The 10,988-nt window shown below is 35.7% G+C and overlaps 1 protein-coding gene and 2 long non-coding RNA genes across 4 annotated transcripts in view; 1 reads left to right on the top strand and 2 right to left on the bottom strand.

The window, feature by feature from the left end:
- Window positions 1-1,502: 1,502 nt before the first annotated feature.
- LOC149267878 (uncharacterized) lies at window positions 1,503-6,014 on the bottom strand. The gene is made up of 3 exons (XR_016271210.1): window positions 5,880-6,014; window positions 5,320-5,784; window positions 1,503-1,921 (listed from the first exon to the last, which is right to left on the bottom strand). It is a non-coding gene; the product is annotated as an uncharacterized LOC149267878 (long non-coding RNA).
- On the bottom strand, window positions 3,678-4,567 carry LOC149267879 (uncharacterized). Its single transcript, XR_016271208.1, has 2 exons — window positions 4,090-4,567; window positions 3,678-4,028 (listed from the first exon to the last, which is right to left on the bottom strand). It is a non-coding gene; the product is annotated as an uncharacterized LOC149267879 (long non-coding RNA).
- The window catches only part of LOC108619314 (uncharacterized), a 40,351-nt gene continuing 35,233 nt past the window's right edge, over window positions 5,871-10,988 (top strand). For both annotated transcript variants that reach the window (XM_018015835.2, XM_089475187.1), the window contains exons 1-2: window positions 5,871-6,259; window positions 8,804-8,863. In XM_018015835.2, coding sequence (XP_017871324.1) covers window positions 5,871-6,259; window positions 8,804-8,863 — 449 coding nt within the window. The remainder of the gene's footprint in view (window positions 6,260-8,803; window positions 8,864-10,988) is intronic.

The following is a 10,988-nucleotide window of genomic DNA, read 5'->3' as shown; positions in this document are numbered from 1 at the left end:
AATTGTTGGGCCCCAACTATTAGCTGCCAATAAACCGAAAGAAACCGATAAGATATAACCCTAAAAATCCCCGAGCAAAAAGAGAAATGCAATTGTAAAATGAACTCAAATCAAAAGAAAAATCACAAAATTCTAACTAAGTAAATTAACTGCAAGTTAATCTGACTGTCATAGTTAATCAACGCTCTGCTACACTGAGAGAATAAATTAAAATATCAGATTTATTGTTGCAAATATTTGAAACGTGCAAATGTTTGGCCAACCAATTCGCATAGAGTTTACAGGGTATTCACAATGCCCCATTCATATAAAATATATACACACATAGATTGTTAAAAGACAGAAATGAACTCGCTTCGGCTGATCGAAGAGCTAATACCCTTGCAGACACATACAAATGTTATTTTTGAAATTCGATTGTTTCTCTCTATAAATGATATAGTAATTCCCTAAAGTCCAACCAAACTTGAAATAAGGAAGTAAAAGTAAGATCAAATGTACATCTAGAACCAACTCTAAAAGTCCAGTTAGATTTGGGGCTAAATAGATCACTTATGAAACTTTTATTCGGCCTTTGGTACTTGGTAATCAAATATAGTTCGTATTTCATAATATCTTAAAGAAATATATTTCAAACTAACTTGCCATAGTTCCATCTGGATTTAATATGGGACCTCATAAATATCGTACTTCAAGATATATTGAATACAACAAAATTGTAATTTTCAGACTAGGGATCCGTCCGATTCCGATGAGCATGAATATACATATATATATTTATGTATATGAGATCCAGAAAATAACATCGTTATTCATGACCAAAACAATTCCAAAACTATTTTTCCTCTATGATATAAAATATACCTTTATTGGACTTATCAATATCAGAGCTCGTTCCGGATAATATATTGTATTAGCTATATATATATATACTATCTATACCATATATTATGTCTACGAAATTCTGAAGCTCTCTGCAAGTGTATTATTTATATAGATCGTAGCCAAAATCAAATGGAACTTTACGTATACTCTCTATATAGTTGATCTTTGATTGTGACTTGAAATCTACAAAATGCACAACTAAATACTTTATATAGGTAACAAGAAATCCATCTATGAAATATATTATAATAATAAAGTAAAATATAAATACGTAAAGCCGAGGCGAATATTCTAAATAAATAAAACTGAAATACAATCCCTAATAAGATCTCAAATTCTCGACTTTTTAGAAAACTTAGATCTCAACAAAAATAAATAAAAACTGAAAAATAAATACGAAATTAGCTAAATAAAAGTTAATCAAATGCTAAAGACTAACTAACTGAACAGATCTTGACTATATAAGAACGACTTGAAGATAATTAATCAAATTTTGTATTTATTTTTCTTCTTCTGTATCATATCAACGAGAGATCTCCAAGTTAGTTGTCTAAAGTATGAAAACCAAAGTTAGGAAAAAACAAATATTATTAAATGTTTAAATGTTTTGAGGAGGAAGTAGATGAGGAGGAAGAGTAAGAGAGATAGAGCACAATTGAAATGGAATGCAGGAAATATTGTTAAAAGGTTGTTGTAAAATTTTTTCTTTTTTTTCTAGAGGCTCGCTCCCAAAAATATACAATATACCATAGCTATCAAGTATATTTAAATATACATATATATATACATACATAACAGGAATAATACCTTATATATCTAACATATAATAGTCAAATCCATTTTTTTGTATTTTTTATTTCATTGTTCAACAGAAAATATTTGAAAATTTTTGCAAGTTTTTCTACTATTTTCTATGGCATTTTCAAAAATAGTAAATTAAATAATTCAAATACAATATAAAATAGTATTCAACACTTTTAAGTTCCTGAGCACATGAAATAGCGAGAGAGAGAAAGAAATATATGGAAGGCCAAGTCTGAAAAAAGAAAAGTTAAGATTAAAGAGCTGACCAACGCTTAGCTACCCAATAATATATATGTATATATTATATATATGTACTTATGTATATGTGATGTTGTGATATTTGACTCTTTAGCTATATAAGACCTCAACTTGAGTTGGAATACGTTTCTCTCCATATACACATGTATCCATATATATACATTTACATACATATGTATATGTATATTCAATATAATATTTATTTCTTTAGTCCAGACCCTCACCCAGTCCCCATCCTTTCTCTGATTTTCATTTTATTAGATGTATTCTATGTGATAGATAATCGATCAATTTTTACCAAATGTATCAGCATCTGATCGATACTTAAATATTATGATAAACCAAAACAAAATAAAGTTTATATATCGTATCGTATATCGTATATCGCCTATTCAGAGCTGTATTCAGTTTGATTAACATTTCAAAAAGCAAAACAAATGCACCAACATAAATATATATATTATATGTACATGTATATATAAATATACAGTAGAATTCGGTTATAACGACTCCGCTTATAGCGTCTGTACGATTATAGTGCAAAAGTTATGCGGTTATAGCGTCTTCCGGGTAAAACGGCGGTTCCTTGACCGTAGCTATAGCCGGATCCTACTGTATATCTATATATATATATCGTATATCATATATACATATAGTAACAATGCCTCAATTCCAGAGCGCAGTTCAGACGTGAATCAGTTGATAAATCTTGATATTGCAGTTCTTATTTGTGTTTTTTTTTCCACACCCTCCATCTAGATATATGTATATCTAGAAATTGGTATACGAAAGTGTCTTACAGCAATTCGACACAAGCATATATTAATTTTTTTGTTTAGTCAAAAGTTTAAGCATCAATATTTTTAATAATTTTTTCATTTGTTCAGGAACTCAATTTAGCTTTAGATACGTTTCGTAATATACAAAAACAAAAGATTCAAGGCTCTCATACATGCCTATATACACAAATACATACGCATATATATACACATACACATACAGCTCTTAACACTTAAAAAAAAAAAAAATGAATAAATAACAAGATTTCATAGTTTGCATAAACCTTAGCAAATTCTCAATTTCAATTACAAGCAAAGCACAAAAGTTAAAAGAATAAAAAATATGATATATATGATAATGATACTCGAAGAATATTTGAAATAATACAATATAATATTGAACAAATTATATATATATATACATATATGAATACAAAAAATTGTTGTTTCGGTTATTCTTTTGTCTTGATGGTTGAGTACAAAATTACTATGAGAAATGTTTATTGAACTAACTGAATCTATGAATGTGAACAATTAAGAATTACATTGATCTATTACATGATATAATATGACATGAAATGATATGATATGATATGATATGATACTAACGAGCTGCAGAGTCTGCAAAATATAACAAACTAGCACAAAAGTAAACAAGAAAAAATAAAACAAATACAACAATCAAATAAAACGAACAATTTCAAAAGTAATAACAACAAAAAATACTTTTATTTTGTTAGAGGAACTGGAAACTATCTAAAAGCAAGTAAGTCTTTAAGTCAGAAATACCCGACTATGTTATACTCTGATTGCATCTTTTCTAGGTTTTTTTTGTGATATACGACATTGCTGCTGATCCAGAATATATTGACTTCTTGGACTCTGTTGTGCCTCCTGATGTCTTTTACGAAAATTATATAAAAATTCTACTGAAGAAGAAAAATATGAAAGTTAAAAAATATACCATCCTTAGTTTTAATTACTTTCAGCTCAGTTTTATATCTAAATAATATTTATGTATGTATATAGATTTTACATAATGTGGTCACATCATATTCAAGCTGATTATTTTTCAGTCCACATGCAGAATATTCTCGGGATCAATATAGCTGCAACAATTGCCTAAGATCCACTTAAAGAGCTGCATTGTGACGCTTGAGAATAGCTTGAGAAATCTACTGAGAGCATCGCGATTGGCCAACTCACAGAACTCATCCAGACTCTGACCAAATCTCAGTAATGTTTTATTTTCGTTCAGCCAGCAATCCATTCTATATAGTAAAATCCGTCAATGGATCAATTCTTCATGATAAAAATATACGATAAGAATAATGTATGTAACATCGTCAGTTGATGGACTTACCCTGGCTGCTACTTAGAAGCTCACAGAAATAACATAATCAATTTATGTAAAAACAAGTAAGAAAGCTCTAGTCGAGACTACTCGACTACGAGATCCCCTGAACCCTTGGAGTAATAGCTATTTCAATAATTTTTCGCGTCTATCAGCTTACACAAAAAACACGCACACACACACACACACACACACACGCACGCGCACGCACGCACGCACGCACACACAGGCATACATACACACACATACATACACACACATACACACACACACACACACACACACACACACACACACACACACACATACACAAACAATTACATACATATACACACACAAGCATAAACACGCATGGGCTGCAGTGTGCGCTTACTATGAGAACTTAACTGTTTAATAACTTTTTTTGTGGACGTACGATCTTCATGAAACTTTCAGATTATGATTATAACATAGATATGCATGTAATTGCTAAAGCACAAGTCTCTAGTATTTGAAATACGCTTTTTACAAAAGTGATGGTGAGGGGGTGAATTTAAGGGTGGGGGGTAAATTTTAACAAAAACCGAAATTGTATAAATTTCATATAAGCATACATTAAAAATTTGGAGACTCTAGCAATAAAGATGTAGAAGATATAATTTTATAACTGGTTTTCGATAAGGTTTTTTATCGATAAAAAAAGATCGGGATGAGTTATCGATTTTTAATGATAAACTTGATATGCGCGCTGTAATTACGGACATTTTAAAAAAAATTTGAAGTCTCTAGCTCTTACATCTTCTGAAATCGACGCGTTCATACATACGGACGGACGGACGGACGGACGGACGGACGGACGGACGGACAGACAGACGGACAGGGCCAAATCGACTCAGCTCGTCGCCCTGATCAAGAATATATATACTTTGTGGGGTCTGCCACGCCTCCTTCTGCCTGTTACATACTTTTAACAAAACCATTATACCCTGATTTCCCATTTTCAATGGGTTCAGGGTATAAAAAGATTCGAAATACATGTATAAATAAAACCAGTCCAAATAGATGATCTAAAATGCTTAGTGTACTTTTTACTCTTGGCTATCAAAGATTCTGACATATTTTGGCTGAGCAACTAGTTTAAAAAATTGATAGGTGATATATTGTACTTACATATTCAGATGCAGATACAAATATTTACCAACAAAAATGAAGTTTTCTTTGTACTTTGTTTTAAGATCAAAGCCCATTTCGAAGACTTACTTAATTTTCTCTTCATAGCTCATTCCTTTTTCCGATTCGCTAACAAGATGTTACGTTATCTGACTGTACTTTGAGTGCCTGCATAACGGTTATGTCAAAGCAGTCGCGCGGTCGACGTCAACGTCGGCGATTGCCTTTTCATGTTTATTTCTGTTTGGTTTGCCTTTCAGCGTGTCGCCTTCACACTTTCCGCTCTGCTTTGCTGTTGTTGTCTGTTTTTTACGGCCATTTCGTTTGCCAATTCTTTTGTCAATTCGATAATGTCAGCACTGAAAGCGGGGGCTAATTTTGTGTTTGTTCTCAGGTTTGTTGTTGTTGCTGTTGCTATTGCTGTTTTCCATTTTATTTTGTTCACCTTGCCGCATTTTGGCATGCAACATCGGTCAGGAGGCATCCAAGCAGTTAGCCGCTGCGGCCGCCATTCGCTGAACAGCCGTGCTTACGGCAAAGCGTACGATTTGATTGCTTACGCAAAATCCAGAGTCAACCGAAAAAAACAAAAAATAAATAAATAAAATAAAACTAACGGTACGCAACGTTTTGTCAATAAAATGAGCTACCTCGCTCCAACTGCTCAAAGCAGCAGCAACAACAGCGACTGCAGCAGCAGCAGCAGCAGCGCCGCACACCGACTGACCAGTCGCTCGGCTTCGCCTCATCGCCGTGGTCGGGCGAATTCGTTGACGCCATCACAGGATGCGGCAGATTTATCGCCATTGGCCTCACCACAGCCGCTGCACAAGCGCCCGCCACGCCCCACACAGCTCAACGAGATCTTTCGGCCGCGCTGCAACACCGATCCCAGCAACAGCCGCAACAGCAGCCACAGCAGCAGTAATAGCAAAAAGCCAACGGCGACGCGCAGCGTTCTAGGCTCGCTGCTGCGACAGACGCTTAAAGTGACAACCGCATCGGTTGGCTTCAGCGCCAGCGAGGAACGGTAAGTGTTTCGCAGCCGCAGCAGCAGCTGCGCCGTTGTGCAATTGCGCGGCGAGTTTTGCAGATCGCAGCGAATTGTTGGGTTTGGGTGGCGTGTTGCGCAGCCATTTCTTTCGGTGCGCTCCAATTCGCTCCTTCTTTCTCTCTCTCTCTCGACTCGCAAGGTCAGCGCACTAAATGAATTTGCTTGTAATTTGTTGTTGTACATTTTGGAATTGGTATTTGCTTAACATTTACAAAAATTTGTATGTTTTCGTTTTGTTTATCTATCAGCTGGGCACATTTTTTGGCGTGACGGCTGCCCCTTGTTGCCAATTAATTTATTGCATGAGTTTTGTTTTGTTTTGTTTTCGTTTGCCCAATAAACAAATGCACACACAGAGTCACACACGCACACAGTTACAGAGGGCAAAGAGATAGGGACAAAGAGCTGACTGGTTGCGTTTGGCAGCCGTAAGATGGCGCTGCGGAATTTACATCAGCTCCGGCTAATGAGCTTGACCTTTAGTATCTTCTCCTTCGCTCTTGCTATGGATTCTGCCGACATGCGGCTAGTGATGCGTGTGTGTCACGCCAGCAAGTGGCCGCGCAAAACAAATTATCATTGTGGCTATTTATCTAGCTAACGTCACGTGAGGTATTTCGCTTCTATCATAATTAAAAGCTACTAAAAGGCTTTTAATTACCTAAACAAATGCATACACAATGTGTATGTGTTTGGTGTACTCTGTCATTTAGATAATCTACACATATTTACATACATATATGCCTGTTCGTACACGATATGAGAGAAACAAATCTAACGCTTTCTGTTTAGATCTTTGCAAAAAACCACTTCAATAAAAGGCCAGATTTGTCGGGAAATAAACGTGCTGTTCAACACTGTTGTCGACATAATCATCTAAGCTCGCAAACATAAATTGCCATGATGGTGCATGTCTGTGTGTGTGTGCATGCGCAAGATGCTCTCGCGCGAGAGAGCAGCGCAAAGCTAATCAGCAGCAAACAGCAGCATCTGTGCAGAGCTTGTCCATGCCTAGGGCCCTTACATAGCACACATATACATATGTAGTAAACATACGTGTTTCTGCATGTGTATTTGCAATGACAATTTATATTTGCATACGCTCTCTCCATACCTCTCTCCCGTTCGCTCGCTCGTTCGTTCTCTCAGCTCTTCTAAGCTGCCTGTCTACCTACAATGGGGTAATTTGTACATTAGAGCAGCACTTTGAGCTATAAATTGTTTTTAGAAATCAACTAAGCACGTTCTGCAGCACACAGGATATATGTACATACACTCACACAGAAGCGTGCAAGCTTGCAATTCGCCGCATATTCGCCAAATTGAGCGCTTGCCACATACAAGTGCTAATTTGTTCCACTGTGTGTGCGCTTCAATTTGGTGGTGGCTTGCGCCCGCACAAACCCACCACCCAGCCGCACAGCTGCTTTGCTAACGGTACTAGTGCTGCTGCTACTGCTGCTGTGAATGCCGCACAACACACAGAGGAGCTAAAACAGCGGCAGAGAAGGCATCAGTTTATATATTTAGTGAGTGCAGAGCGCGTCGTGTCGTTAACGGTACTTCTCTGGTCTTTGCCAAAAATATTCGCTTTAACAAATAATACAAGAAAAAGCAATATTCAATAATAACAAACTACAACGGCAAATTATTTGTTTGGCCAGAACACGCAATTGAGAAATCCGCAATACGCTAATTCGCCGCGAGCAGCGAAAGCAAAAGTTAAAGCACACGCACATTAATCAGCAACAACAATTCACAAAAAGTGCAAAAAGTGTTGGGAAAACTTTTACCATACGCAACAGCATGTAAAACTCTTGCGAAAATTTGGCAAAAATCTGTGTGCAAACGCGAAATCAAGGTGAGCGCGCCCTGGCGGCAATGACTGCGTGTTTGTGTATGCGTTAATGTGTGTGCGTGTGTGTGTGTGTGTGAGTGTCGGCTTTTGCGGCAGGCCTATGCGTTAAGAGGGCGGGTCGCCCGCTGAATTCGCTCGAACAACATTGTTTGCTCTCACTTTTTGCTGTGTTTGTTTTTGTTCATTTCTTAATGCTGCTCGGGGTATGCAAGCGAAAAAGAGAGGACACACACACACACACACACATACACACAAACGCGCATTTTGGGGCTTCCTTTTGATTGTGTAATTTTGAGTTATGAAAGTGGAAAGCATAACCTTTGGCTTATGCCTGAGTCCATGTCAAGGTTTGCAAATACTTACACCAGCACGACAGCGTGGTGGGTAAGATTTTAAAGCAAGACCGTTATTTATTCTAAAATTCAAATGCAACAAGAAACATCTATTTGTAGCAAACTATCGTAACTCGTGAAATAGTTGAGCTCTTGAGCTGACATTTGGCACATATACTCAAGCGTATATAATTTATAACGCCTCTATAGGTAAGAACTTGGCTATATTTGTGGATATGAAATAATTCCACTTGTTGTGGGTTGTGCTTGGATGTCCCAACTATTTTCTTCTTTCAAACGACATCAGCTGACTTTTTTGCTTCTTTGCAGATTAACGCAACTAGCCACAACTGGTTCGCTAGGCGACAATGCGAAACGGAAACACTCCAGGTAAGCTCTTAACTAATAGCATAATATAAGCAATATTTATTGTCAGATAAAACGATAGCTTTGAGTACGATTAGTTTAACTTTACTAAAGATGGGTTTTAGAATACATTTTGTCATTCTTTTGAGATAATCGATCTATGCAAGATATTTTGATAATAATGCGGTCTATTTAAAATCTAAAGCTAAGCTTACTTAAGTACTACAATATTATGATGCATCAATCGGCACTGTTTATAAAAAGATTCGTAATATGAAAGGAATTTTTGAATATATATTTCTGGAAGTCATTAAGCGTGATCTTCACCTTTGCTCAGATACCGTCTGAAACGATTTCGCTATGTCGAAAGCTGATCAGCTATATGATCAGATATGACAAATCAACAAGTTGAATGTTCACATGGATTATAGATTATTATATATGTATTTATATATGTATATGATGTATATACAAAGAAAGAGAGAGAGGAAGAGATAGCTGGATGAATAGCTTGAGATCGGTGTGAACTAGTTCTGGATTATCAAGAGAAGGCGTGTGTATGTGTGCGGTGTGGCACATTATCGGACATATTGTTTAAGTAAACGTCGTGCTGTGATTTATTAGACCCACCGTATCGAGATAATATTCATATACATACATATATAAATATAATTATATATATATGTGTATTTATATATAGCCTCGATCTGCCTGCGTCAATTCTAGAGCCAAAGAGCGAGATCATTTGATTAAAACTCTTTTGTCATCTCGTCTCACTCAGCCGTTTGTATAGTCGTGACTGATAGCACGATCCCAGTTTTTTTTTCGCTCTATACAACTTTATATTGTACATACATATTTAATAATATATGTATGTATATGCATATGTCTTTTAATATGTTCTAAGTATATTTTGGTCATAAATCTGTGCAAATTGTGTCAAAATATTTTGGTTGCGCATTAAATTGAATCGTTTTCATTTGAATTTTTGGGGTTGCTCATCTTCAAGGGAAACCTAATTCTGATCCATTAATCGTATATAGTGTATATGTTTGAGAAGTGTTTACTCAGAAAATATAAAACGTATAAAGGCTTGAGGCAGTTTAAAATTATGCAAATTGCTAGAAGTACAAATTTTGTACTTCTGAAGTATAATTCAATGATATATAATATTAGGAATATAACGATATTAAAAATGAGCAGTATATAGTAGGGAAGAAAATCGATTGAAATTAATAGGTAAGCCCCTTAAAATTTCTTGGAATGCACCATAGACCGGTGTATACCCATTATTAGTCATGAAAAGGCCGTGAGGTGCTTCTCCGTGCTTGGTAATTAGTATTACGAATAATAGAACTGATGTTTGCTAGGTCGTCGTATATCAGGCCACCTGTGCATAGGTCTTGACGTATTCATATCTATGGGTAGATATTTGGATAGATAGGGCATATACTATATATAGGTATATGCATACATGCTCCTATCATAATTGACTTAGTTCATTAGACCAGGTGTACAGCATATTTGGCTGTCATATCTGCACAAATGGTGAACACCTGGAAATCATTAGTCATTTGGCATTTCGAGAAGGTACAAAGATTAATTTTCATTTCTGCGCTATAATTGTTTTTATAAACAGGCATATGATATACAGATATACACACATATATATATTGATTATGTTTCACTTGGATCTTACGCAATTTCGCTATCAATTGTGACGTTTTATTGTTTTTATTTTTAATTTCTATATACATAGATTTGTGTTAGCCCTAGAAATAGCGGTAAATGCAATGAGTCAAGACAGTTTTTCCTCCACTTTGAACGATTTCTCTTTTGGATTAAGTTTTTCCCAGCTTCGCAGTCATTTCCCGTCGAATGGACCCATTTGCAGATACGATATCATATCTGTTAATGAGACTATTAGCAAAACAAAACGCCCCATGAAAGTGACGCCCCACATAAAAAAATAATAGTAGCCTAGAGTGCTTTAGTGCTGAATGCTGCCCTTGAAGATACCCTATAAACTGAAATATCTTCAATTTAAATATCTTCACTTTAAATAGAACGAAATTAGTGTTAGAAGAAAGAGAAGAGTTAAATATACAGTAAGAATTGTGAATAAGATAACAGAGCAGATTACAGATGA

Source organism: Drosophila arizonae, chromosome X, assembly GCF_054131065.1.
Source record: "Drosophila arizonae isolate 15081-1271.41 chromosome X, UAZ_ARI_1.0, whole genome shotgun sequence".
NCBI lineage: Eukaryota > Metazoa > Arthropoda > Insecta > Diptera > Drosophilidae > Drosophila > Drosophila arizonae.
Note: the sequence above shows the minus strand (reverse complement) of the source record. Positions and strands in the feature narration are given on the sequence as shown.